At 48.1% G+C, this 27,743-nt stretch overlaps 10 protein-coding genes across 10 annotated transcripts; 5 read left to right on the plus strand and 5 right to left on the minus strand.

Moving 5' to 3' along the window:
- Positions 1 to 546: 546 nt before the first annotated feature.
- Positions 547 to 1,650, plus strand: N7478_009672 (quercetin 2,3-dioxygenase; the record flags this gene model as incomplete). Its single annotated transcript, XM_056925886.1, has 2 exons — positions 547 to 849; positions 916 to 1,650. The coding sequence occupies 2 exons, from the start codon at positions 547 to 549 to the stop codon at positions 1,648 to 1,650; spliced, it is 1,038 nt and encodes a 345-aa protein (XP_056775256.1).
- A 735-nt stretch (positions 1,651 to 2,385) lies between these two features.
- On the plus strand, positions 2,386 to 4,235 carry N7478_009673 (uncharacterized protein; the record flags this gene model as incomplete). The annotated part of the gene is made up of 5 exons (XM_056925887.1): positions 2,386 to 2,434; positions 2,591 to 2,619; positions 2,712 to 3,230; positions 3,285 to 3,657; positions 3,727 to 4,235. The coding sequence occupies 5 exons, from the start codon at positions 2,386 to 2,388 to the stop codon at positions 4,233 to 4,235; spliced, it is 1,479 nt and encodes a 492-aa protein (XP_056775257.1).
- Positions 4,236 to 4,579: 344 nt separating this feature from the next.
- On the minus strand, positions 4,580 to 5,665 carry N7478_009674 (mitochondrial 54S ribosomal protein uL22m; the record flags this gene model as incomplete). Its single annotated transcript, XM_056925888.1, has 2 exons — positions 4,580 to 5,562; positions 5,626 to 5,665. 2 exons carry the CDS (start codon positions 5,663 to 5,665, stop codon positions 4,580 to 4,582), a joined length of 1,023 nt encoding a protein of 340 aa, XP_056775258.1.
- A 931-nt stretch (positions 5,666 to 6,596) lies between these two features.
- N7478_009675 (U6 snRNP complex subunit PRP24) lies at positions 6,597 to 10,592 on the plus strand (the record flags this gene model as incomplete). Its single annotated transcript, XM_056925889.1, has 3 exons — positions 6,597 to 9,176; positions 9,232 to 9,465; positions 9,522 to 10,592. 3 exons carry the CDS (start codon positions 6,597 to 6,599, stop codon positions 10,590 to 10,592), a joined length of 3,885 nt encoding a protein of 1,294 aa, XP_056775259.1.
- Positions 10,593 to 11,060: 468 nt separating this feature from the next.
- On the minus strand, positions 11,061 to 12,161 carry N7478_009676 (phosphoglycerate mutase family protein; the record flags this gene model as incomplete). Its single annotated transcript, XM_056925890.1, has 4 exons — positions 11,061 to 11,390; positions 11,458 to 11,700; positions 11,779 to 11,973; positions 12,054 to 12,161. The coding sequence occupies 4 exons, from the start codon at positions 12,159 to 12,161 to the stop codon at positions 11,061 to 11,063; spliced, it is 876 nt and encodes a 291-aa protein (XP_056775260.1).
- A 1,622-nt stretch (positions 12,162 to 13,783) lies between these two features.
- N7478_009677 (uncharacterized protein) lies at positions 13,784 to 15,890 on the plus strand (the record flags this gene model as incomplete). Its single annotated transcript, XM_056925891.1, has 2 exons — positions 13,784 to 14,536; positions 14,610 to 15,890. The coding sequence occupies 2 exons, from the start codon at positions 13,784 to 13,786 to the stop codon at positions 15,888 to 15,890; spliced, it is 2,034 nt and encodes a 677-aa protein (XP_056775261.1).
- A 607-nt stretch (positions 15,891 to 16,497) lies between these two features.
- On the plus strand, positions 16,498 to 17,334 carry bud32 (serine/threonine protein kinase BUD32; the record flags this gene model as incomplete). The annotated part of the gene is made up of 1 exon (XM_056925892.1): positions 16,498 to 17,334. One exon carries the CDS (start codon positions 16,498 to 16,500, stop codon positions 17,332 to 17,334), a length of 837 nt encoding a protein of 278 aa, XP_056775262.1.
- A 114-nt stretch (positions 17,335 to 17,448) lies between these two features.
- On the minus strand, positions 17,449 to 18,574 carry N7478_009679 (putative gamma-cysteine synthetase regulatory subunit; the record flags this gene model as incomplete). Its single annotated transcript, XM_056925893.1, has 2 exons — positions 17,449 to 18,421; positions 18,552 to 18,574. 2 exons carry the CDS (start codon positions 18,572 to 18,574, stop codon positions 17,449 to 17,451), a joined length of 996 nt encoding a protein of 331 aa, XP_056775263.1.
- Positions 18,575 to 18,784: 210 nt separating this feature from the next.
- Positions 18,785 to 20,012, minus strand: N7478_009680 (aldo/keto reductase; the record flags this gene model as incomplete). Its single annotated transcript, XM_056925894.1, has 6 exons — positions 18,785 to 18,937; positions 19,043 to 19,412; positions 19,486 to 19,667; positions 19,722 to 19,779; positions 19,832 to 19,842; positions 19,938 to 20,012. 6 exons carry the CDS (start codon positions 20,010 to 20,012, stop codon positions 18,785 to 18,787), a joined length of 849 nt encoding a protein of 282 aa, XP_056775264.1.
- Positions 20,013 to 20,535: 523 nt separating this feature from the next.
- yvc1 (putative potassium ion channel Yvc1) lies at positions 20,536 to 27,477 on the minus strand (the record flags this gene model as incomplete). Its single annotated transcript, XM_056925895.1, has 9 exons — positions 20,536 to 20,995; positions 21,049 to 21,185; positions 21,239 to 24,530; positions 24,592 to 24,602; positions 25,380 to 25,759; positions 25,827 to 25,967; positions 26,023 to 26,957; positions 27,021 to 27,348; positions 27,402 to 27,477. 9 exons carry the CDS (start codon positions 27,475 to 27,477, stop codon positions 20,536 to 20,538), a joined length of 5,760 nt encoding a protein of 1,919 aa, XP_056775265.1.
- Between the last annotated feature and the right edge of the window lie 266 nt (positions 27,478 to 27,743).

Below are 27,743 nucleotides of genomic sequence, written 5' to 3' on the forward strand. Positions count from 1 at the left end.
ATCTCATTCTCGACCTCTGCTATGTGTATAATGCGGGGCATTGGGATATACCCCGCCATTATTACTTATCGTTATCTCAGCTCCGATGATTACATAGAAAAAATGTATAAATGTATGTATGTCTGTCTTGCATATACAGCTCGTATAGCAAGGAAATGCATACTAGTAAGCCTCTTGATCCTCATCGGTGAAAATTACCCAAGATCCGGTAATTGTTCCCCGCATTATTCCAGCTCCATATCCATCGTCGGCGTGATACATACCGGAGTTTGAATTATTTAAGAGTTTCCGCTGACTAAATTGAGTGCGCAGGCACCCAAATAATGGTCGCATAAAAGAGCAAATCGGAGTGCACCAATTAGCCTTGCATGGAGCCCTGGAGGCAACTCGGATCTTCCGAGCATGGCTTCTCCGCCTCGGATGTTGGTCCCCCGCATGCCGTAGCTCGGGGTTCTGCAGCTTTAAAACCAGAATATTTTCCTTTTGGCTGTTTTATTTCAATTGTACATCACGATCTGTCTAAATTATCGGAGTTTTATACACATCATGTCGCTGGCTTTCTCAAACCAACCCCCAGCTGAGCGGGTCCCATACGCTATCCCTCAACTCGAGGGAGAACGTATCACTATTCCGGGCAGCAAGGGTGTCTTTCGCATTTTGACCTCCTCAAAACAGACCAATGGGTTGATGGCTGTTTTTACGAGCGGTGCGGTTCTCTCTGATGCCCCCGGCTTTCACTACCATAACGATGCCCATGATGTCTTCTTGGTGACCAAGGGATTCCTGAAGCTATACAATGGAGACAAGTGCCGAATCATGGGACCAGGTGATTTTGCCTATATCCCACCGGTATGTAAACTAAATTTAATAAATTGAGCCTCATACAGTAAGAGATCGATCTAATACTTTCAACAGAAAATTATTCACATGCCCGACATGATCGGCCCACATACCGAACTCCAAGGTCTTATCACACCCGGTGACTGGGTCGACTTCTTCCGCCACATATCTGAGCCCTACGAAGGAATCCTAGTTCCAGAAACCGATGACCGGGACTTGAAATCATTGCTCATCCCAAAAGTAATGGCCGCGAAGGGCAAGTTCGACGTTGTCTTCCAGCCTCACTACCAACCCCCAGAGCTGGGAGAGTGGACCAAAGACGATGAAAAGCTCCCCGATGGACCAGAGGGATACTTCCTCCGTGCCAATACCGGCCCACGCTGGATGCTAGGCGGTGTTATGTCTCGACCATTTGTCACCACGAAGCAGAGCAGTGGCCTTTGCGCAATTTCCAGCATTGAGTCGTCGAAGGATTACGGAGAGACTGTGTTATCGAAATATATGACTTTTGCCAAGGTTGATCATTGTTTTTGTGTTATGGAGGGCACTCTTAGGGTTCGATTGGAGGGATCTGGGGAATCGGAGTTTCGAGAGGGCGAGACCGTGGTCATTCCCGCTGGACAGGCCTTTGCGTTGGACTTTGCGAGCAAGTATGTTAAGGTTCACTCATTTAGCGATGGTGATGGTATTGAGTCCCTTATCCATGAGCTTGGTACGCCTGTTGAAGGGGTGGTCTTACCGGAGCAAGCTCCAGAATGGGATGAATCGCGCCTGTCCTCTGTGACGGAGCGACTGAATGTGACATTTTAAATGTGAAGCCTCGGAGCTCGGAGATTATTACTATATAATGAAGCGAGTAAGTGAATGAGAACCTAGAATCTAGATTTAAGCGATTGTACGAACCATATAGCGACCATGCAAATAAAAATTATTTTAACTTTCTTGCATTTCCTCACAAACATGATCTTCATCGAGGAGAAGCCCATTTTGACCGCTTATTTGCGTATATCAATTTTTCTGAGGTTTTTTATGCACTTTTACAAATTACATAAAGGCAAGAAATACAATCAATTTCTGTTTTGGTCAATTTCTGTCTCGAGATCAATGGTTTTCTCTTCATGGCTCAAGCTTCCGAGACCTCGAAAACAGGGAGCCCGGCCCCGCACACACGTCTCAATCTCTCCAACATTCTGCCCAGGTTCCCTCATCACTGTTTTGCCAGTCACTTTTTATCACGTACCAATTTCTTCAAAAGGGCCGCGCGTATTATTACTGAAAATATCAGATTAATACTCGTTGACTTTCCACCTCGGTTCCCAAGGTTTTTGATAGCTGGTAAATCCTGGGTCTGATATAACAAGAATCTGGGCGTGCTCCACCCGCTACTGCAGAGAGTCTACATACTCAACGCTTAAAGGTTGAAGTGTGCGCTTGGCCGTTGGGAAAAATTGCCATATCTCAATTCCGCGTGATATATCGGTCTTCTATCATTAATTAATAGGCCCAGCCGTATTGACGCTATATGATACGACTCCGTTCATCCCGATGGCCTCGAGACCTGCCGGTTTCCCTTTGCTGCAGCTCGCTATTCTAGGTGAGTTCATCCCGAAGATCTGAGATCGAGGTTAATCAACTAACAGATTTATTTAGCAATATGTCGTATAGGCGAGGCCCGTATGTGACCCGAAAACGAACCCTTTTTGGTTTTTGACCAACAGGGCGTCACGCTAAATGATCATTCTACGAACAGTTATCCTCACCTCGGTCATTCCATATATGGTAAGCTGACTGGCTTTCTGAATTCATGTCTTTTTTTCTACATATTTGCGATCTACAACCATTAGCGAGCTACCCGCTAACTCCTCGTCCAGCCTGATATGGTAGAGTATGTTGGCGTCCCAAAGTCTGACGTGCCGAAATGGGTTGGTATCACGGCTACTGTGACTGCCACCTGTGCGGGCTCGGTAGGCGTAATATGGGGTATTATTTCAGACTATACAAGTCGAAAATATGTGATACTATTTGAGTTGTTACTCATGGTAGCTTTCGCATTGCTGTTCGGGTTCTCCCAAAGCTTAGCTCAGTTGGTATCGTCCCGAGCGCTCTTGGGTCTCGTCAACGGTAATATCGGAATTTTGCGCACAATGGTGGCTGAAATGGTCACTGAAAAGCAACATCAGCCGCGCGCCTTCAGCGTGCTGCCGATTGCATGGACGATTGGTTCTGGCGTTGGCCCTGTCTTGGGTGGTGCTTTAGTCCATCCTGCACAGCATTACCCGAAAATTTTTGGTGATGCACAATTATTTATAAAGTATCCCTTTGTATTGCCTAACATGGTTGCTACCTGCTGTGTGGCTGTTGCCATTCTGATTGCGTTTTTGTTTCTACAGGTATGATCCTATGTCCCCTGGGGAGACTAATTCTTAGCCTAACGACCGATACAGGAAACACAAAGCGGTCGGGAAAACAAGTGTGACTATGGACTGACGCTTGGTCGGATGCTTTGGCCATCGTGGACCTCCCATAAAGGCGATAGTAGAGATGTTCATAGTGACGACGATGAAAGAGCGCCGCTACTTGATGCTAACAGGGAGCAAACAGCTGAAGATTCAGAGCAGAGGCGTGCTGGCAAGCCTTGTTGGAAAGATGTTTTCTCCATACGGCCTAGCTTGATCTTACTGACATACGGCGGGATGGGTATGCACACAATGGCATTCGACTCGCTGCTCCCGGTTCTTTTGCACTATCCCGTGCAGCAACTTCACGGAAACCCAGATGTACAGCTGCCATTCAAATTCAACAGCGGGTTCGGCCTTGGTGAGTCAAGCAGCTCTCTTTTTTTGAATTTAGTTCACCTTCAACTAACTGCTTCTCGAATCTGTTCAGATGCCAATAAAATCGGTCCTTTCTACATTATACTCGCCGTATCCGGCGTGGTATTTCAAGCTGTAGTGTTCCCCTGGGTTGCACAACGAATTGGAGTTCTTCGGTGTCTGAGGCTGTCTTCAATTTTGTTTCCTATATTATATCTCACACTCCCATTCATACCCCTTATACCGCCGCCACTCTGCAACCTTGGGGTCGGTATGCTTTTGGTGTTCAAGCAAGCTTTGTCCACCTGTGTCTTTCCATGCTGCACTATTCTACTCAGCCACGCAGCGGCCAACCTTGGTATATTAGGGACATTAAATGGGATGGGAACCAGTATTAGCGCCTTTGGTCGTGCGATTGGTCCTGTCATCATTGGATCTGCATTCTCATTTGGCGTGAAGCGAGGATACATGATCATCCCATGGTGGACACTGGCTGGGTCTGCGCTGTTGACCTCACTCCCATTGCTATGGATTACCGATTCGAATGAAGAAGATCAGCAAGCCGACGACCATAGCGAATGAACCGGCAGGATTGATCAATGCTTAAGTGTGAATTCTTGTCCATCCCTGGCCAGAGATGGGGTTTCTATGTTGACTATGGTTGACTGGAAAATTTTCGATAGATTTAGAAAGAGAAAGAGAAAGAGAGATAGATATCATAAGATAGTTCTTAAATATTGTAGATATTGTACATGGGCGATTAGCCCGCTTTCTTCTACTACATGCAAAATCCTCTCCACTCTAACCGGCCGGTAGGACCAAGAAACAAAAGAGACCAGTGTAGACACCTAAGACCGATGGGCCCGGGGGGTAAAAATAATACAAGTGCAACGCCAAAGTGAGATAAACAGGGGGGTTCCACAAGTTTACCAGCTATAGTATTGATTTTGAGCAGAGATCTTTCGGTCTGGCAATTGGGTCCAGAGCTGCTCCTTTCGCTGACGCTGGGCCTTAGCTTCCCGGTCCTTCCATTCACGAATACGAGTCTTCTCCTCTTTCAAAACAACAGAAAGACCAGTAGCTGGGGGACGCAAGCGATTGATTTGACCACGGGCACGGTGGTCGAGACCAAATCCATATGGACCACGGTTCACCCATGCTTCCTCAATATAGATGTTTGTGGGATCGTTAATGATCTTGCGTTCGCCATCTTTTAATGTGACGGTGATGGGCTTGGGGAGCGCATCTTCCTTCGCTGATAGACCCATGCCGGCACGAGCCATGGCGACATTCTTTGCATGCTCCAGGTGGCCAAGCACATCCTGCGCGGCCTTCTTCTTGCTGAAGCGCATCTGCAAGATAGCCTCATCGATATTCTTGCCCGCAATTTGGCGAGCGAGGGGGCCAAGCTTCTTGATGGATGTCTTGAACCAGTGTGACTTGGCAAGCGATTCGCGCTCGGTACGCTTAATTTGAATCTCCTTGGGGATACGGCCGCGATTCCGGATTTCACGAATGACCATCTTCTTCTCCCATCGGAGCTGTGCTTGCGGGTTGGGGTTCAGACGCATTTGTAGATTTTCCTTGGGTCGCTCGCTCAGAGGCGCCTGGCCCTCTGTAGCCGGTTCTTTTTGCATCTTGTCCTTCTTGCGTGTGGGAGATGGACCAGATGGACTGGCGGCTTCGTCTGCGAAGATAGAGGTGTTTCCTAGCGCACCTTGCTCACGAGAAGGGGCTTTTGGTGTGCGGGTGACCTTGGGCTTTGCGTCCGACTTTCCACCCATAACCCAGCTTTTCATCGAGGAGAAAATTGAGTTGTTCTGTTTGGCAGGCTTGTCCTCTTCGGCATAACGAATTGGGGTTGAAGTCAATGTTCGTCGAGGGATATATGCGACTTGGGTCCGGGCCGCTAGGATACAATGGGTTAGTATTTCAACTTTTTGACATCTGGGGATAACAATTTGGAGCATACCAGACCGGACCAGCTGTCCATAAGGTAAGACAGTGCCCATTGTGGCCGTTTCGGGGATGTGATGTAGACTCGGAGATCGGGGAAAGCGTAAGGAAAAAAGGTGAACAACTTGCATGGTTGGTCTGCACGGACCCCCGTGACTAGTGCAGGCGCCTCAGGCATTAAAATGCAAGTCGCGACGTGATTCATCACGAACATAGAAGCAAGAGAAGAACAAGAAAAAAGGAGAGAGAACAACTTGCCCCAGAGCTCGAAGTGCTTAAGCCTACTGGTTTCAATAAATGGATTGAAACACTCGAGCTCTATGGGGTACTCGTTCGATACCATCAACATTGCAGGTCCTCCCTCACACCGTCATCTCCACAGTGAAGATCCACTAGCCCTCATCTTCCTCTTCCAGGGCCTTCAGTGCTCTCTCCTTCCCGGTTCTTGCTCTTTTCTCTTCTTCATCGGCACCGTTCCCTCCTTCATCCTCCCTCCAACCCTGCCAGGCCACTCGCCTGTGGCTTTCCGCCTCTTTCGCAACCAACCTCCCATCTCCCCCTCCGTGCTGCAACCCAGCTGCCGAGTCTAGATTTGGCTAACCCTGGGTCCCGCTCCTTCACTCAACACGCTCCTTTACACCCCCCGGTGCTCACCCATCGGGCTCCCAACAAAGCTACTTTGATCATAAAGGATCTACTTGTGCGATTCGTATCGCGCAAACGCTTCACGGAATTCGAAAAGTGGCGTCAACCCTGGAATCAGAAGCTGCACTTGCACTGGCTGGGTAATATAGGAATGGACTTATTGGGGCATACCGTCGCCTGTTTTTGAGTAGTACTATTCAAAATCCTGATCATAAGCAGGCAGTTGAGTCTCCTCTGAACCAGCTTATATTATATCACCTTATCTCATAGTGGGAGAGTTGACCTCGATTTTCTTCCCCCATCGCCATTCCTTATCTGCCTTTGTTGCTGCCACCCAGCAAGATGGATATCAATTCATTGCTCTCTTCGGACGCCCATCCTCAAGGAGGAAATTCGACTTCTACTGGTGCCACTTCAAATAACGCACCGGCCTCGGCGGGCGGCCCTTCCCCCCACAAGGCGCTCCAGCGAACTCGTTCCGGCTCTACTCGTAAAAGCAAGACATCCTCGCCTCTCGCGCAACAAATCTATGCCCCAACCGGGCCGGGAATAGCGGAGACCACTCCGACAGCACCGGGAAGCTCACCTGTTGGCCCTAGCCATACCATAGGCAATGGGTCACCTGCGACCGACCGACCGTCCTCTACTAAACCTTCGACCCCCGGCATGGATACTTTGGCTGATCTAGCCGCAATGCAACATCCTCAAGCAAACCTCCAAAATGCTCAAAATATGATTCGCGGCACCGAGTCATACGAGCACCAGTTATCCCCATCTACCATCATTCCTCACGTGAATCCAATCAATCACAATACACCAATTCCTCGCACATCTTTTGATATAGCTATGTCTGAAGGTCCACGAGAAAGTGCGCGGAGAAACTATGCAGGCACATCGCTAGACCCGGAAGCACAACGGTTGGCCACGGAGCTGTTCAATCAGATCCAGGAAAATCCTCATACCTATGACGCGCATGTCAAGTTTATTGGCATTTTGCATGGCGGCTTTGTTAACCATGTCTACCCGCCAAATAATCCCGACCTTCATGGTGACCCTCGGCGATATGACCTACTTAAGGATATGCGCATCGCTAGAGAGGAAATGGATAAACTCTTCGCCATGGGAGAGGATCTCTGGGCGGAATGGATTCAAGATGAGAGCATGCTGGCCCACTCAGCTGTCGAGCGGGATGCGGTTGTCAACCTGTGCAGGCGGTCTGTTGTTGAAGAATTCGGAAGCACGAAGCTCTGGCATATCTATGGCGAGTGGGTTTTGTATCTCTACAAATCTGCCGTCGGTGAATGTGGAGGCGCAGGTCAGTGGACTGAGGAAGACCGAGGCATATTCACCTGGCAGTCAGTTTTGGATGTGTGGAAGGAAGCCGCTGATTCGACGCGATGGAGAATCAACAACAGCCATTTGGTTTGGGATCGCTACCTTGAACTTCTCACTCAGGATATCACCCGATCTCCTACCCAGGAAAAGATAAACCATCTCCGTGGGCGGTATGATGTTCGACTCAGAACACCAAATGCGAACTGGGATCAGGCCTTCCAAAGTTTCTCGGGTTTTGTCTCCACTTATTACGAATCTAACTACGAGAATATCATGGCAGAAACTGTTGCCCAGGTCTCGAATGTTAAGGCTATCTATTCGGCCAGAGAGGAATTGGAGCAACGGTTGAGCAAGGCTGAGGAATCCGGTGATAAGGCTCTTGAGTACGCAATGTACACTGAGTACATCGAATGGGAACAGACTCGAAACCGCGGCCGACGAGAATTTCACTTCGAGCTTGCCACTGCTATCTACCAGCGTGCTGTCTTGCGCTTTCCTACTGATGTCAATCTTTGGGAAGATCATGTCATGTTTCTTCTGGCTGAATCTATGCATAAGCGAGCATCTACTACTACCATTCCTACTCTTGACCGAGGAACTCGTCATTGTCCTTGGTCTGGTAATCTCTGGTCACAGTATCTTCTCAGCTCAGAACGCGAAGGCCTTTCGTTTGCCATTATTTCCGATATCAAGCACCGAGCGACCGCAACGGGATTACTCGACGCTGGCGGAATGGAAGAAGTGCTCAAGGTTCACACTACGTGGTGTGCTTATCTACGCCGACGTGCATTTCTCACGGACTCAATCGATGAGGACTTGGACGTTGCGGAGGTCGGTATTCGATCGGCAATTGAGAGCGTACAGGAGTTGGGTGAGAAGAAATATGGCCGATCCTATCAGGGTGATCCGTTGTTCCGCTTAGAACGTATCTACATCCGATATCTTAGTGAGAGTGGTAGCTGGGATAGCGCCCGGGAGACTTTCAAGGGACTAGTGGCACGTCGCGGCAACAGTTACGAATTTTGGCTTACCTATTATGCATGGGAGCTTATCTCATGGAGCAAGTTTGTTCAAGGCGAGGCGACAGTGGATGCTGCGAGACGCACACCTACGCCCAGCTACGCCACCGCCGTCTTGAAGAAGGCCATCAAGCGCGACGATCTCGACTGGCCTGAAAAGATCGTGCAGACCTACCTTGCTCATTGCGAAGACTATGAAGATTCCGCCGAGTTGCAGTTTGCTGTTATTGAGACTCGAAGGGTTGTGAGAGACGTCAATGCTCGAAGAACCAGGGAGGCGCATGAGGCTGCTGCAGTTGCTGCTGCACAGCAAGAGCAGCAGCAACAGAAACAGGAGCAAGATCAGAGTGCTGTGGCAGAAGCTGCTTCATCGGAAAAGCGAAAGCGAGAGGATGAGGTGGAAACAAATGGTGAACCTGATAGCAAAAAGGCCCGCGGTGAAGATGCCGATATCGATATCAAGGCAGAGTCTGTGGAGCCTACCCGTGATCGTGAGCATTCAACTGTGGTGGTCAAGAATCTGCCGAAGGAAACATCCGAACATCAGGTTCGGCAATACTTCAGACATGTGAGTGGACCATAGCAATCACTTTGAATATACAATTTGCTAACCTCGAGAGTAGATGGGCACCATCAATGGCGTCAAGATAGGACCTGGAGAGGGCGAGAATTCGAACTCTCAAGTCGCAATGATTGAATTTGATTCCAAGGACGAGGCTCTTAGTGCTTTGACTCGCGATCAAAAGTCATTCGGGGAAAACACTATTGACGTCCAACTCGAGACTGGATCAACCCTATGGGTCACAAATTTCCCCGAAACCGCCGATGATGTCTATATCCACGGGCTTTTTGACAAGGTAAGCTGCCAATCTTATTCTCAATTGGATTTTGCAAACTAATTACTTGTTTTTAGTACGGACGCATTGTTGAAATCCGCTGGCCCTCGCTCAGGTTCCGAAACGACCGAAGATTCTGCTACGTCCAGTTTGCCTCTTCTACAGCTGCCCACAACGCCACTGAGCTTGATGGAACGACCTCTGAACAAGGCCACAAGCTCACGGCGGCATTGTCTGATCCTTCTCTGAAACAAAAACGTGGCGGGGCAGTTCATGAAGGTCGACAGGTATACTGCTCAAATTTGCCATTCAAGTTGGACGCAAATGATATTGAGAAGGCATTCTTGAAATATGGCAAAGTCGAGAGTATCAACCTTCCCCTCACTGTCGATGGTCGCCGCAGAGGGTATTGCTTTGTGACCTTTTCTACCAAAGAGGAGGCAAATGCTGCACTTGCGCTGGATGGCGAACAACTTAAAGATCGTCAAATTAACGTAAAGCCAAGTAAACCTAGCGGTGCTAAAGCTATAACCAGCACCCATATATCCCATGTCGCCAGGTCTGCTTCACCTACAGGTTCATTGGCATCTGATGCGAATGGTACAAGTTTGGATTTTGTGCAGACGACCGGCGACGTTCGAAGCCGTACACTCGCATTGATGAACATACCTGATACCATCAACCAAGCCCGAATTCGGGCCTTTGTTGAGCCAATGGGACGACTTGTTAAGATCGTATTACGACCAGATCATCAAGGCGCCATTGTTGAATTTGCCGATGTTCAAGATGCTGGCAAGGCGTCTCTGTCCCTTGAGGGCAAGGAAATCGTACCTGGTCGGCCTCTCCACGTCGGCAGCGTGGAGGAGTTGAAAACGCTCCAAGCTGAGCGCAAAACCTCTAAAGTTACCTCGATTCACAAAGAAAAGCCTAAGAGTATGCCTCAGCCCGCTGGTCCCATCAGACGTCCCCAGCAACCTGGCTCTCGTGGAGGTCGCCGGGCCGGACTGGGAATGAAACGAGCTCCCGCCCCGCAAGCTGCATCCAATGACAAGATGGACACTTCAGCCGATGGTAAAACCGGTGAGGAAGGTCCGTCCAAAAAGAGCAATGATGACTTCCGAGCGATGCTGCAGCATCCCAAGCAGTGAAGTCCAACGGCAATGAATTCCATTTGGCGCAATCTTTTGGCATGATGGGTGGCGTTTTTGATTTTTGGTCTTGTTTATTTCCTTTGTTACCGGTGGCCAATCTTTCGATACGGGATATTATGGCAGGTTGATCCATCGATCCGTTGGATTCAATCCATTGCTGGGGCAATATCCTTTTGCTATGATCTTTGCCGAGTGGATGATTCACTCGCTCCTGTATATTACGGCTCTGTATTGCTGGGTTTCTTAGTTTTAATGATGACGGCTGTTTCAAGGAACTCCTCCATATTGGGGCGAGGTTCTACTACATATTGTCTTTTCAAGTAAATAAATTAGTACATAAATCACCGTTCTGCCAGCTATACGGAATGTGAACTAGAAATACAAGTCATAGAAAAGTAGCAGAGCATTAATGATGATGGTTCCAGCTATTTCAAATCGAATGAATATGTAAAGTTAATTATATCGTCACCTCCTCTCAGCTTGCACAACGACTGGAATAACAGCTCCAGTCTGCAATGGAAAAGGCCGATGCCCAACAACCTCAAGGATACTCGTAATAGCACCCGAGTGCGCCGTCAAGGAGAGAACAACATTCTCATCAGTCGCGAAAATATCATTCAACAGCTTAGCAAACCTCTCATCACGATCCGAATTTTTCTCCCGAATCTTCGGATCCCAAAGTAAATCATCCTCGCTAAATCCAGCCTCGAACTGATACTCTGGAAACTCGGCTTTGATCTCAGATGCCTTAGAGCGGCGATCACAGGTATGTTCACCCAGCGTCTCCCGGACCAACTATGGCATAGATATCAGAGATTGCGAGGATATGAATAGGTAGCAGTACTGGGAAATTATCTCGTACCTCTTTAATCAAAGGCTTAAAAGGCTTGGTAAGTGGCATTCGAAGTCCTTGGAAGGTAATTTGTGCCGTTTCGCATGTCCGATGCAATGGGCTCACATAGTAAGATTGCGGCGATGGGATTCCATTTTCGAATTGCGATGCCCATGTATCATGGGCGGTCTGAGCCTGTGTTCTACCTACCTCTGTAAGATGGGCATCGACCCAACTTCCATACTCGTCTCCGTCGAGTAAAGACCAATGTTCCTATTATACGGTTAATAAATCGGCTCACTTAGATCCGGTCAAGTAGCCGGTTTTCACATATCAAAGTAAATATCATACATCCCATGCTTTGGTACCATATCGTTTTTCCGCGACGTTGTGAATGCCTTCACCATGTCGACCGAGAAAGAGTACTTTGTACTGAACTGAGCCTCCGCCGAGGTTATTCAGTTCTTGGATATCTTGGATGAACTTCTTCCATTGAGTATTTAACGAGGCATTATCTCGTAGGATTAGTCCGAAATTAGATTTTGACTAGAATCTTGTAAGCGATTGCTGTATGATTGAGGACACTCATGGGGGTCTAGAGTCTAGAGTCTAGAGTCTAGTCTTACGTAGTCAAATGTGCTTGGGTCGGTGTCTGGTTCGTCCTGGAGGAAAAAGCCCGACACGGTCGAGAATTTGAAAGGCGTTGACTTCGTCATCGGAGGAATAATTTTCATAACCTTTTGGTAAATGCAATTGGGTCGAATAGGTTTCCTGGGGTTAGTGAGAAGGCGAGGGTTTTTGAAGTCGAGGTTATTTCAGGGTGGGGCTGAGCACGCGGTGAGAACGACGCATTGATTCGCCCGCGGTAATTATCGTGGCTCCAATATGGGGTGTACGACTAGCCATTCACGGCATTGAATGGAAGTTCCTCCACACTGGCAGTTTCATAATTTTTATCTCATGAGAGGGCTTCTGTCTCCTATAAGTGAATTTGGAGCCCTGGGTGTTATATAATGCAATGTACAACTTGAATCCATGGATCTAAAATTTATACTAGGCCACCTGGGCTCGAACAAAAGCTCCAAGGCTTGAATCTCAACCTAGAAGTTACTTCATACTACATATGAGTTTGCCCACAGGTATATATTCAAACATTATCTCCTGCATAAATAGATTATTTAGATGAATCAAGTTTCAAAGGTTTGATGCGAAGATAAAGAATTCGAGAAGAGTAGTAGATATGAATTTCCAATTTAGCTTTGGCTGAGTCTACTATTGTATATATGGCGTGCAAATTTGAAAAGCGCCATTCTCGCACTATAGGTATTGAATGGAGAATCTAGGCCCGGTAGAAGCAATTCAGATTCATCAATGTCCAATAATCAGCCCTGGGGGTATAGTCAAAAAAACAAACTTTAGGGCTTCGAAGCAGAATAATGCCGAGCGCAGTTACTCGTACAGACCACGGTTCACAGATCCCTAGATCAAGCCCCATCGGACCAATCGGAATTCCGACGGAGAGCTAGGACCACTGGCAGTGCTTCAATGTTCCCCTCGTTCAAATGTTCCGTTCGTCTTTTCGTACTGTAGGTATATCGCCCGCTATATAGTCTTCCAGTGTTGCTCAGTTTATGCAATGTTGATATTAGGCTACTAAATTCACATTTAAAAGATCTTTTGTGATAAGGCTATGAAGATCTTCAATCGGCTGCCTGATTAATGGGGCTGAGTGAGATCATTCCGTATTACTCAAGTGCTTAGCCACATCCCACTAGTCTCTTAAGAGGAGGAGGCCAATCCAGTGTCGATCATGGATCTCTCGACATGAGATACAGATGAATGATGGAGTAGTGATGGAGTAGGGATGGAGTCGAGTGGGGCATATTGAATTTTTGAAGGTGGTTCTTCATTTGACTAGCCAAGGAACAGTGCCCTAAACAGCATCTGGGCATAAGAAATGACACATTTTAATCCGAGGTTCATAGTATGTATATGCAGTATACTACGTAGTGTGAACAGCCCCAAAGTGTGAGTCAGAAACAGGGCAGTGTCGGGCTCCTAATGCGGTTTAGCGGATGTCGGGGACCCCGAAAGGGACTAGCTCCCTCCAGGACCCCAGCACCACTTTCCCCCCCCGTTTATACATACTAATACTGATCCAAGGCCTCAGGTTTCTTAGCTTCCTTTTTCTTTCCTTCGAGTCGCTTTGGCCGGTCTTCGTTGGTTTTTACACTTTTTACCTGGTCCCTCACCAGATTATCCAATCTCACTAGTCTCTCTTTTGGATCTTCATTTGACATTTAAAAGTCCTCCCTAAAAAAAAAGTTACCTGTGATACCCCAAGAAATACGAAACAATGGCGTCCGTTGAGAATCAATTCGTCTTTGACGCCTCAACCCAATCCGAGGAATGGGTTGACTTTGATCAGTTCCTTGATCTGGAGCCGAGTTATAGCGATGATTATTCCGCCTCGGCTAACTCCATCTCTCCGGACATGACCCTATCTTACGACACCGACATGTTCACCAATGATCTGCCAGATCTCACCCAATCTGGTTTCCCAGAGATGGACTATGGCCTCTCTCAAGAAGGTCTCTTCGCCGACCAGTCCCCTAGCTTTGAATCTTTAGATGGCCCTCTGCCGGTCTTTGATGATGCTATGTTCCCTGGTTACCAAACATACGACAACACTTACGACTTCCGACAAATGGTCGAGGCGCAGGCCGCCTCCGATCCTCGCGTCGCTTCCATAAAGGAGAAGCGCCGCGAGGCTGCGATTGCTTTGCATCTGCAGCGGTTATGCGACGCCACCGCCCTGGACCTGGACATGTCTTCCGATTCCAATACCAGCTTCTCATCCCCATGCTGGTCGGATTATATGCGTGAGAGCATCTCTCCTCAGTCGGCTACCTCTAGCCCGGAACAGGCATCTGCTGCCCTCCCATCGGGATCGGGAACTGGTGGTCTGGAAATGGTCCTCGATCTAAACATGAACGCCGCCGCCAACCTTCCGAAGAAACAAAAGCCTCGTTCTCAGGCACAGAAGGAAAACTACATCAAGGCTCGCAAGTATGGTGCTTGTGAGAAGCACAAGAAGCAGCATAAGAGGGTAAGTTATATTCGACCTAGCGATCTTCTAATTTGGACTGCGGAAGAGGAGTGATAGGCTAACCTCGCCCCAGTGTAACTGCCTCGAGAAGGCCGCTGCCCTTGCGGGCGTCAACGAGGTCCCGATGGACGTCACATACAAGGATCGGGTAAAACAGCCGATGCCAAAATTGCCACAAGTCCCATCACCTCGCACCTCGAGTGTTCCTGGTCCGCATATTCTAGAAACTCAATTGGGCGTTCGCTCGTCAGCCAGCGTGGCCAAGAGAAACGTACCCACATCTGTGAACGATTCATCTGCCAGGTCGACGATTACACGGCCAGACGTGCAGCTGTTTACGAAATCAGCCACCAAGCTTACTCGCAGCAGTGCGGGACACGATCCACAATTCAGCACAAGCTTTGTGCTATCGCCGAACCCGGATTACAGCAAGAGAACGAACGATTCTCCGGGTCGCGCACCATCGCTCAACGTGTCGAGGACATCGACGCTGGAAACGAACCGCAAGAAAGTGGGACTGCCTACATACCGCGGATGCTCGCTCGGAAAATCATCTGCAAACCGACCAACCGATGCATTCGCGAGACCGACGGATGCATTTACCCGCCATGTTGCGACTATGCAAGCCATGGTCAAGCAAACGATATCTGTGGCGAGCACTGCAGAACGACGAGAGTCTGGTACTCACTGCGCAAGCGTACAGAGTCCAGCCATTCGTCGACTAGGAGTTACGCATGCGCCAGTGCGCTCCGTATCCGGAGACTCGTTTGTCAAGCAGACAAACCCGAGTGGCACGAATGCGCAAAACCGTGGCCTGGAAGTCTATCACTCCAGAACCTCACTGCTTTCGAGTACCGCCAAATCCAGGTCTCCGGTACTGACTTCCCACGCGCGCATTTACACCACGGAAAATGTTCGTGCAGAAGTCAACAGCTGGCCCCAGCGCGTGCTGGGAGCCATCGATCGATCGGTTCCTCAAGGCCTTCAACAAATGCTACAATCAATTGCCAAATCACTAGACATATCGCTACGGGATCGTTGTCGTTATCCTGTGTCTTTGGACAATTCGAATGCTGCCTGCCCAGCTTCCAGAGACCGCCATCTCCGTCAAGGACATGTGTTTCTTTCAGCTATGTCTGCGCTTGTACATGTTTTCTCGATGTATCTGGGAAGATTTGTTTTGATGGCTACCTTTTGGCAGCTATCTTCATCGCGATCCTCATTGCCCCGTCGGTCTGATCGACTTGTGGCACCATCGCTGTCTGCCTTCTGCAGTGGAAGCACTTTCATGTCAGCTAGCGAGCGTCTAGGTATGTTTCCGCTGGGGAAACTTATGAGCTGCATGGTTAGATAGCGGATTCTAAAGCTGGAATCACAATGCCCTCGACTGGGTAATGAGCATGTACTGGGTAGTACTTGCTGTTATGAGCTATGGAAGCGTGTGACCATGAACTATTTCTTGTGAACGTGAAAAATTACGCACGGAGTTGAAGAATAGGGATCGCACTCTAGAGATAGAAGCCACATCAGACTTAGAAGACTATGTACAAAACCTCGAATGAAACATGGCTTAATCACGCATAACGATTTGAAGAAAAAGCGTAGTATACAAAATGATCCATAAAAGCCTCAGGTCAAGCATCTAGTACACGAAGGATTATATAGTAGTACGGCATGAATTTGATGCGTTAGTACCTAAGCATGATTATAACAATCGATATCACACATCAAATGCAAAGGACTATAAATAAAACCTCGTCTGTCCCCAAAAAATCTATACAATCCTGAAGCCCAAGTTGAACATTGAACTTATACAATTTAGTAAGCAACTGGTGAATCAAGCCCCACCAAACCCGCGGAACTTTTCCAAGCTTCATCGCAACACAATAAACCTCTCCAACCCACCCCCGTTCTCTTCCTCTAATTCTCCTCTATTCCTCCCAGCCTCCCAGGCCACCAAAATGACTTCCGAATATAAACCCCCACCTCTCCCCTCCCCATTCAACAACACGCTTCCACCCCCAACGCTCCTAGCCCAAGGCGCCGAAGCCCACCTCTACAAAACCACATCCCTCAATCCCTCAATCCCCGCCGCCTTAAAGATCCGCCCCTCAAAACCCTACAGACACCCCATTCTCGACAAAAAACTTACCCGATCCCGCATAATCCAAGAAGCGCGGTGTCTCGCGAAACTCGTCCGCGAAGGCGTTCGCGTCCCCGCCGTCCTAGCTATGGACTGGGAGGGACAAGGAGGTGAGAGCGGATGGGGCGGAGCATGGTTAATGATGGAGTGGATTGAGGGACCTGTTGTGCGGGTTGTGCTTGAGAAATGGGAGGCTTGGATGAGGGCTCAAGAGAAGATTGGTTCTTTGGATGCGGGGCAGATTGAGGCTCAGCAGGGACGAGTGAAAGATTTATTTCGACGCATTGGGGGGACTATTGCTTCGCTGCATAAGGCTGGCGTTGTGCATGGGGATTTGACAACGAGTAATCTTATGTTGAGGGTTGGGGAGGGATCTGAGTCTGTGCCTTATGAAGATACTGCTGGGCCTGGGTCTATGGAGGGGGAGATTGTCATTATTGATTTTGGGCTTGCGGGACAGAGTATTCAGGATGAGGACCGGGCTGTGGATCTTTATGTTTTGGAGCGTGCTATTGGGAGTACGCATCCGTTGTCTGAGCCGTTTTTTGAGGAGTTGCTTGTGGGTTATAAGCATGGAAATAAGGCTGCTGTTTCTACGCTAAGGAGACTTGAGGATGTGCGGATGCGTGGACGCAAACGTAGTATGCTTGGGTAAAGATCTAATCTTTTGATTCGATCTGAAGAATGAAAAGAGGAAGAAAAATAAAAAGAAACGCCACGCTGAAACATGAAACACGAATGTTGAACACAACCACAATCTTGTCTACTTTCACTGCCGAGACATGACACAGTTCCCAATATCTGCCAGGGCAAAATATCCCTTATTCTCAACCACACCGCGATCCTTCACGACAGCAGTGTACTTGACGACCCACTGAGGCTCAACATCGCCCTGAATACCATCCCCAGCCTCAGGCGCAGAAGCCAGAATCCCCGCGCCCTTATCGCTCGGACCCAGAAGCTCCCTCGTCGTCCCAACAGGCAAAATATCATTGCAGTCATTATGCGTTAAGAGCTGAATCTTCTCAGACTTGGCATACAGAATCAACGACTTAGGAACAACGCAGCAATCCTTAAGGTTGATCTGATCAACCGAAGGCTTAACCTTCGTATGCGGCAAGAAACGTGCCAACCGTTCGCTTCCAAACTCCGCCACGCCCAGCTGAGCAATCATACCCTGTTCATGTAACGATTCCAGCACCCGCCATGTTTGCACCATACTATCGAAGTCATCTGGTTCGCCTGTAACACTGGCTTCTTCCTCATCGCTATCATCGTCTGCGTCGAAGAGAAGACCCGGAAACGATACAATGAGTAGATCAATAGAATCCACATTAAGTTCCTTCAATACCAGATCAATGGCTTCCGTTGTATGTGCGCATCGTCGTGATGCCGGAATCCCCGGTAGATAGAATAATTTAACTGTGATATCGTATTGGGGGCGTTCTTCGCTTAGTCCGTGCTGGGAAAAGTCGATTGCGGGGATATAAAGGGAGCCATCGGGTTGTTCGCCGGTCCATGATCGATAGTCTTTAGAATGCGATCCATTTGATGTACCGTTTGAGAATCCGTTCCTGTTTCCGTTTCCGTTTCCGTTTCCGTTCGCATGGGGCTCTGCGCCGTTGGATTCGATATGTTGTGAAGCAAGGAAATTTGCGCGGAGAGAACTGATCAACTCGACGTTGGATTTTTGCATAAGCGGGTGTCTAACGACAGACGGCCTGCCATCTTGCATAATATTACTAAAAGAATTATTGACGTTAGTTCCAGTTCCAGTCCGGTCTTTAATCTCTTTTTTTTCCCTTCTGTCCCATCTTCGGCCCGAAGACATTGCGGAGCATTGCGCCGAGAAAGAAAGAACACGGCACATACCCAGTAGATAGAATCAGCTTCATGATGAAGGCTGCTTAAGAAATGCAAGAGAAATTTCAAGAATCTTGCTATGCAAGTAAGCGTTGAAGTAAAGGTAAAAGAGTGGTAGAAGAGAAGATCCAAACCCCGCGGTTATCAAACCCCTCCAAGTCCCTGACAAATCCAATTCCCGCTATTACTACATGGATCCATCTACTCCCCGGTTCTATAGGAATCCAAGTCTTCTAAATTTTCTAATCCATATCCACAGTCGGATCCCAGTCTGTAGGTGCATATTCCCCAGTATCAAGTCTTGTCATATCCTCCTCATCAAGCTCGAAATCAAAAACATCTGCGTTTTCAGTGATTCGTCGCGGTGTTTTAGATTTCGCCAAAGGCACAAATCCCTAGTCGACTTAGCAGTCAGAAAACAGAAAACAGAAATAAATCGTATGCAATATCTCGATTGCAGAGATAAAATCGCATATCAAAATATAGCAGGTACCACATACCATCTGCAAACTCCACCGAATCATAACCTGAGCCGGGGACTTCCCGTACTTCTTCCCAATAGCAGCAAGCACAGGCTCATCTAGTCGTTCACCATGCGCAAGCGGCGAATAAGCCTCAACTATAATTCCACGTTCATGGCACCAATCCGCTATATCCGAGTGATCAAGCCAGGGATGTAGTTCCCATTGCCCAACACTAATCTCACCACCTCCTCCATTCTCAATGTAGCTTTGTAATTCTTCAAGATGGTGGATTCCATAGTTAGATACGCCGATTGATCGGATCTGGCCTGCGCTCTGGGCTTCGACGAGGGCTTTCCAGGATCCAAGACGGGATTCCTGTCCGCCGTAGGGAGCGTGGATGAGGATCCTGGCGGATGTAAGTAGATATTTGTGGGTTGAAGTTGGGACTGTGTTTGGATTTGGATTTGGCATTGACTTACAAGTCAAAGTACTCTGTGTTTGCGTCTTTGAGGCTTCTTGCGATGGCTTGCTTGGTTGATTTGTATCCCATTGAGCCGGGAGGAATCTTGGTTGTTAGGAAGATCTCTGATCTGTCGAGGTTTGACGAGTTGAGGGCGGCGCCGCAGCCTTTTTCGTTTCCGTACATGATTGCTGAATCGACCTAGGTGGACTATGTTATTTAATGTTGAGATGTGTGTGGTTGTTTGGGACTCACATGGCGGAATCCGACTTTCAGAGCTTCTTGGACGACTTTATCGGTTGTGGATGGCGGGCTGGGTTATGAGTTAGGGACTCGGAAGTTAACCTGGGGCAATAGATACGTACATCATGTAGACCTAGCAAATGAACTTGAATTAACATTCTCTGTCCTTGATGTGATATATGTGCAAATAGCTACGCCTGAGACGTGGCTATCCAAGTTCGGACTTACCCCGAATCCAATCGCTGGGATCTCATGACCCGAAAGCAACTTGTGCTTTGATTGGAATGTCAGTTTACTGGCCATTATGTGCGATGTTCTGTTCAATGATCGGGAGATTGTAAGTGAGTAAGAGCTTGAGAGTCGAGGTGGGAGTAGATTTGATCTCCGTAGCGATGAGATCATAACAAGTGGGGTGCCCCCGCGGGATGTTGCGATAAGGCGGTTTTTACGAGTTCACTTTGTATGTGCTAGGTTCCAAATAAAGAATCGATAATATGAGCTTGAAGGAAGTGCTATGCAGGAGTATTTGAGGGAACGCAGCGTAGATGTCCACTAAGATCTAACCTGAGATCGCGAATGGTATGAAAAGGCGGGCAATGAACATGTTAGATTTTAGGCACGATCCGAGCAAAACATCTACGCCTAAGAGCGTTTACTACACTATAGTATTTTATAAAGAAAGTTTCAATGAAGATTACGCAAGATATCAATCTAATATCAGAAAAGAACCATGTATTAAATGCCATGCAGTTCTATAAAACCAAACTTCAACCCTTCTATGTATACAGTACATGTTGGCTCATAGGCTTCCACGTTCCAGCAGGCTTTAAACCTTTCTCTCCTGCTCCTTCAAGGCCTCAGCCTCAGCCTCCTCCTTTGCCTTGCGGTCGGCCTCACGCTTCAGTTGATCAGGGCGACGTTCAGCGATATCCTTGGGGCGGAAATCACTGAAAAGCTGCTTAAGCACGTTCTCGATAATCCAGCAACCACCATAGTCAAAGATCATGAGCACAGTCAAAGTGACCTTGAACTCATTGCTGAAGGGAACCAGGCGGAGCTTTTCGTTAATCTCAGGGACAAACTCAGTAGCGCAGGAGAATGCGACACCTGAGGCAGCGATGAGACCCCAGTACATAGCCCTGTTCTCGCGGATAGATTCACGGAACGGACGGCCTTGGTAGTTGATTGAGAAGGTGGAGATTTGCTGAATCAGCTGGAGCAGGTAGATGGCACTGTTGAGAAGAGATGGCTCGAACTCGCCCTCAAGGTCAACATTGTCGCTTCTTCTGTAGATTTTGTTAGTTCATGTCATATTGGAGTTTGCGGGCTTAACACGTACGGCTCAATCTTATAGACATAGTTGGAAAGGTAGATCAAAGTAACAATGTGAATGGCGAATTGACCAAGAATGGATCCAATGATGTAGAAGTTGAAGATACCCGGCTGTGGTCGCTCCTTGGACAATCCCTCGACAGACTATACATAATTAGTATCACGGAGATTCATATTAAGAAATTTGCGTAACATACCTTGGCGCGAGAGATGGAGAGGAAGCAGACACTCATCAGCATACCACTGATGGTAACCTGACCGTCACCGAACTTGATTCCTTCCAAGTAAATGACACTCAAACTGTAGGCACTGATCAAACAGTTCAAAGCAAGAATTTTGTACATCTGAATTGTCGCAACCAAGGTGCAACGACCTTGTCGAAGAATGTTGGGGATAGCAATAACATTAGCAAGCTTACTGGTGAAAGGCGCGGCACACGAGGCATCACCAAGCTTGATGGTGGGTGGTTCACTGTCATCCAGTTCTTGCTCCAGCATGGAAGAGGTAAGCTTGTCGGCAAGACCGGCAGCGGCAGCTTGGGCGTTCTGGTGGCGCTGCTGCTGAGGAGTCAAGTTTTGCTGCTGGAGAGCCTGGGCACCAGGGGAGGTGATAGTGGGGATCTGCTCGCCGGCCTTGATAGCGGCGCCAGCAGCGGCACCCTTCTTAGAGGCTTCGCGTTCCATGGCCTTCTCGTAGTGAGGATTACCAGGGCCAGGAGGATAGAGGTGGGCGATATTGACAGGTACTGGGGGAGCGGGCTGGTTGAAGCGCTGCATCATGCTGATCTGCTTCTCATACAGCTCCTTCATCTTAGTTGTACGGAAGTGCTCGGCAATCTTTGTCAAGTCTTCTTGGGAACCATTCAGAAGGGCAACGCCAACGTGAGCTTGCTTCAGAGCACCCACGTCATTCGTACCATCACCGCACATCAAAGTAGTGTAACCAGCATCTTTGAGACCAAGCAGAATTTCTTCCTTCTGCTTGGGAGAAACACGAGCATAAACCCAGGTGTGGCGCAGAAGGCTGGGGAGAGCCTGCTGGTCCTTGAATTTGGCCAGAGCATAACCAGTAATACAGATATCCTTAGTCTTCAGTATTTCGGGGTCCAGGGGCTTAGTTGGGTCAACCTCAAGGTTGAGCTTATCATCGATAGTTCGCCAGACAACTCTGGTGCCAGAGTTATCATGTTCAGGAGCATCCAGGATAACAACCTCACGATCAACAATTTCAACCTTGCGGGCGACATGAACAGCAGTCAACGGGTTGTCACCAGTAATCATGACAACACGGTGGCTACTCTCATTCAGCATTCGTACGGACTTAACTGCATCGTCCTTCAGAGGGCACTGCAGAACAAGGAAACCAGCGAAAATCAGTTGAGACTCAACTTCCTCGCGAACGTAATTGTTCACGCGACCCTGAGACAGCTCAGATTCTGAGGAAAGATACTTGTAAGCGAGGGCGAGAACACGGGCACCATTGCGAGTGAAGTGCTTGTAGGTCTCTTCGTAGTTAGAAGGGGCATTGACCAGCATACTGCCAATAGTCTCGGGCGCACCCTTCACGCTGACCAAAGTAGACTTGCTCTTCTTGGAAGTTTTGGGGTCGTTGGCGGTGACTGTAGCAATGGTACTCATGCGCTTGAGAGCAGAAGAGAATTGGAAACGTCTCTTGATCTGAACCGATTCGACGGGGCGGGAGTTAATCTTTGGTGAAACACCCTTACACATCAGGGTATCGTTCTTGCCCAGAACCCAACCCAGCCACTGCAGGGTAGCCTTCTCCATGGGATCACCAACAACGTCACCCTCATCCAGTTTGACCAAAGCGTGAGCGCTGGCGAGAACAAGTGTGGTGTCAGGTCCAACAGCCTCGACCTTGGCCAGCTCGGTGTGAGCACCATCGGCTTCAGTCTTGGCACTGGTTTGGCCCAGAGTGAGACCAGCGATTCCATCGACGACGAGGTCCTCTCCAGTCAGAGTACCGGTCTTGTCGAAACAAGCGATATCAACACGTCCAGCGAAAGGAATACGGAAAGGCTCTGTACAGAAGATAGCATACTTGCTGAGGGCAGCCAGACTGGTATTGACAGCCAAGCTCAATTCCATGGGCAGCTCCGGTGGCACGACACTGGTAACGATAAGGACACAGTCCAGGAGGAGCTTGGATCGCTTGCGGTCCTTGGCAACACCTTCCTGCCACACGTACCAAGAGGCGGCAATCGCGAAAATAAGGAGGAACAGAATGAATAGCAAAGCCTCGACATTGTTGGCTGAGACACGCTCAGTAGAGTAGATCATGGTGCGGACAAGGCTACCCTGGCTGGTCTCAAAACCGGTCTTAACGACGATACCTATGGCACCGTTGTCTGGGGCAATGGTGATACCAGGAGCAAGGTTCTTCAAGGCATCTTCGGCGGGGACATTGGGGTGGGTAATTTGGAGAACCTTAGTTCCTCCGTGCACAAAAGAGTTCTTATCCAATCCTTCGGGCTCAATCAAGTCATCACCAGGGCGAAGTTGAACAGAGTCCTTGAGCAAGGGTGTACTCTCACCAGAGAGCATGGCCTCGTTGACAATAGCACTACCCTCGAGGAGCAAGATGTCGCAAGCAACACCTCCATCCTCTTTGGTACGGTTGACAGACATCAAATCACCAGGAAGGAGCTTGTCGCTAGTGATTTCTTCCCATTTATTTTCACGGTAGACCCAGACATCGTATGGCTTAACGTTCATTCCACGGAATTCGCTCAAAGTTCTCTGGCGTTGCCACACAACGGTACTCTCAAACATAACAAGCATGAAAAGAGTGAAGAGAGAGTAATACCAATATTCATCCAGCATCCATAATCCAACGCAGAATATCTGGAATACGAAGAAAGGTGCGACAGCGTGCTCTTGGAAGAGCTCAATGAATCCGGGGACTGGGATGTCAAAGGTGTTATCGCCATAGTGGTGACCGATGCTATCAATCTCCGCTCTGGTCGTGAGACCCTTGCTCTGTTGGAAGTACTTGAGAGCAGGCTTTGGCTCCTCATCGAGAACGTATGACAGGGGTGCGAAGGTGCGGGTTTCGGGGTAGTAAAGGAAGCGGCGCTTCTGGAACAGGAATGAAAGTGTCTTCTTGCCACTGGAGGTATCGTGGATCAGGTCGCAGATTTCCGCGGAGCCGGCATTGGTGATCGGGATGACCTTGATCTGGCGAGCGGTATCGATAGAGCTAGCTCTGGTAGAAGTGAACAGGGTCCTGATGTTAATGTTCCACTTGGTCATCAACCACAGGAGGGACTGGGCCGTGATGATGGACCCCGCAAAAACGAAGGTCCATTCCTGGCCTTGAATATAGGTATCGTAACGCTCTTCAGACAAATAGAAGGCAAAGAATGCCGGCCAAATGACTAAGAAGGGCCAGATGTACGTATGGAGCTGCAAAGGGAGGGGATTATGCAGGGACGCATGTTGGATCTGGGGGTCGTCCGCGAGTTTTGCCCTGATATGGGGTTAATCGAAAGATATTCAATATGGGAATGAGTATCAATGAATGAACTTACATGATGGCAATCTAGAGGACCACGAAGTGGGTCAAGAAGCAGACAAACTAAAAAATCATAAAGAAAGATGCACAATGTCTTTGAGGGAGAGCCCAGAAGAAGCCACCTTGATAAGTAAATTTGGTTTCCAGAGGGTTCCCCCGAACCCGAGCGGCGACGCGCTAGAATGGATTATGTAACCTCGTATCTCGTCTGATCCACTCTCAAAACGCCACCGCACAGTAAATTTTGGTTTATGGAGCCACAACTTCCTCGGCCTTTAACAAGCCCTGCCGGGCTAGCTCAATCGGTAGAGCGTGAGACTCTTAATCTCAAGGTTGCGGGTTCGACCCCCGCGTTCGGCTATTCCTAAAAATAACCTGAGATATTCTTTTTGCTTCTCTGACTTTTTGGCCATCGAATTTTTGAAGTGTTTGCAAGGTATAAGAATGTGTGTGGTAAGCTTAATTATACTATTTTTGAAGAACGTTCATAGAGACTGAACACTATTTTGGAAACACTGTTTATCGATGGACACGGGAGGGAACCGCTAGTGTAAAACTCACTGTCTAAGAATAATATTTGTGGTTATATATTTGTTCACGGATGAAGGCCTATGCATAAGTTATATACATGGGCGCCCCCATACTTGAGTATGAACCTACAGTACTATACCATATAAACAAGTTAACACGATCGAAAACATCCATGGATCACAACACGCCCAACCATTTCAGTTACCACTGCCCTCACTTGGGATGAGAAAGCCCCAGCTTTAAACACGCTCAGCTGAGTCCATCTCGGACTACCTGCTTCTGCTGACTCAAAGCTTTCACCAACTCTGTCAATTCCGCCACCTGTTGTTGCAATTGGCGAACCTCAAGAGTGCAGCTATCAGTCTTGATATCAGGCGTACTTTGCTTCACTTCTTCCATCCAAGTATCGTCTAGCTCAAAATCCACATCTCCTGCCACCAATTCCCACTCCTGGCGATCTTCTTCATCTTCTTCACCATGACGACGATTCCACTGGATCTGTTCGGCCTGACGAGTCTCAACCCAGGCAGCCAAAACTAATAGTGGAGAGTAGATAACACCCATAACGACGTCATTGAGCTTTGCGTATTGCTTTCTCGAGAGCCACCATTCAAACGGTGCGCTCACAAACAAAATCTCGATCAGGTTGAATGCTAGAGTATCAAATGTCAATTCCTTGCCATAAGTTATCGTAGATTGGAATTTAGAATTGGAACTCACGTGGAATGAAGACATTTTCATCTGGAGCACGGACAAATTGCATGGTTTTCTGCGCAAAAATTGCCATGTACTCATCAGTAGCGTTTCCGGAGATATCCTCATAGGCACTGTTATACAGCGCGATGAGAATATTCAACAGGACTGTGACAGGTCAGTATATTGTCTATCAAAATGATAACATAACGGGACGCCACACCGATCATAACAACGAAGTTGAACACATAGTACAGAATGATTCCGAATGGGAAGGCAAATTCCTGGAAAGTTTCAAACTCGGGGCTTTGCATGACACTGTTTGCCATTCCTTGAATTATGAGCCGAGTGATGGGTATATCATCATCCACCTGGGCCATGCCGATGAAGGCCTGGAAGAATCCAGCTAGAACGACGAACAAGAGAGCGAAGAAGATCAAACTCTCCTTCATCATAACTCTTAGAACCACAAACATCGCACCGAAGAACCGGAAGGTGTCTAAATAGAGCATCATTCGCATCCAAAACATAGGTCCTGCGAAAGCTAGGAAGTTATAGCTCAAACCATTGAAATACTGCCGCTCATGGTCGCCGTTTGAAGTCGAATGTGCCAATGCAACAATTCGCAAGATGAAAGAGATAACGAGTAGACCGTAGAGGGTAGAGTTGAAGGCATTCCAAAACTCCAGGTAATTCCAACCGACTTTCCAAAATTTGATTGCTTCATCACAGATAAATGCCAGCGTCATTCCATAGAGAACTCCCTCCGCAACATCGATGTCACCTTCTGGATTGACAGTATTGATCACAGCAGTGTATACAGCGAGATATATCAGAGAAAAGACAATTTGGCAGATATTCTGATAGAGTGGGGTTCGCATCCGATCAGGGTGGAAGTGAATCCAGTAGTTAGTATCCCCCTTCAGTTCGTACTCGACAAAGTTTGTTGGATTTCCTTCTTCTTGACATATCCAGCCACGCCATAGGAATTGAATACATTTCTGATAGGGAGCGGAGCCAATGATCCTCAATGCATGGAGATCCACAGAGCGTTCAATCACATTTGCAGGATCGGTTTCAACGCCTTCGGAAAATATAGAGTAGCGCTTCAGTAGAACTTTCTTAAGTAAATAAGTTTGATCTTGCTCGCCCTCAATGCTGTTTTAATTGTCAGTGAAAATGAATATTGACATTTTATCAAGGGGGCGGGGGTGATCGTACATCCGCTTGGCGATTACCTCACAAGCAATAGCTCGAACTTCATGGAGATCAGCGTCCCAAAGCTCAACTGAAGCTTGCATTTGGAACCAGCGGAGACAGACTAGAAGGCAGAAGACCACACATGCCTTGTAGTCTTCGCCGCCAGCTCCCTTGGATGTTTCAATGACATCTTGTGTGATAATGCGACTGTTGGGGTCGGTTATGACACTTTCGTCGATCTCACAGCAGACAACCTGTTCAATTTGATATTTCAATCGAAGTGCAATTTTAGAAATCTCTTTAGAAGAGTCAGATGGCTGTGGCTCATCCGCAATGTACGAGGGTAGAACTGTGTCTGGGGTTAGCATGGTTTGGTTACACACTTTGTTGATGATGACGTACGCCTCCGACTTTCTACAGCCACGCGATGACGGGTCCGACGACGGTCGAAATTGAACAGATCTCTCCAGTGACCCATATTGAGAGTGAGAAAGCAATGCGTTGCCCAGACAGAGAAGGACCTGTGCAGAGTTGGGCTGAGAGGTTGGTGAAGCGCGGTCAAGAAACGATCAGCGGAAACACGGATCCAAGCGCCGTTCCCCCGCTATCAAGGGCAACCCTTGAAGACGGACCATTGAGAGGTTAGAAGTCTAATTGATGAACTAGTGTTTTTTTCGATTCAAGGAAGACGACCTTGAACCTTGGAATTATGAAGTTTAAAGGCTATACGAAGTTCATAATATA

The sequence above is a fragment of the Penicillium angulare genome (assembly GCF_028827245.1).
Source record: "Penicillium angulare strain IBT 27051 chromosome Unknown utg000007l_segment0_segment0, whole genome shotgun sequence".
Lineage (NCBI taxonomy): Eukaryota > Fungi > Ascomycota > Eurotiomycetes > Eurotiales > Aspergillaceae > Penicillium > Penicillium angulare.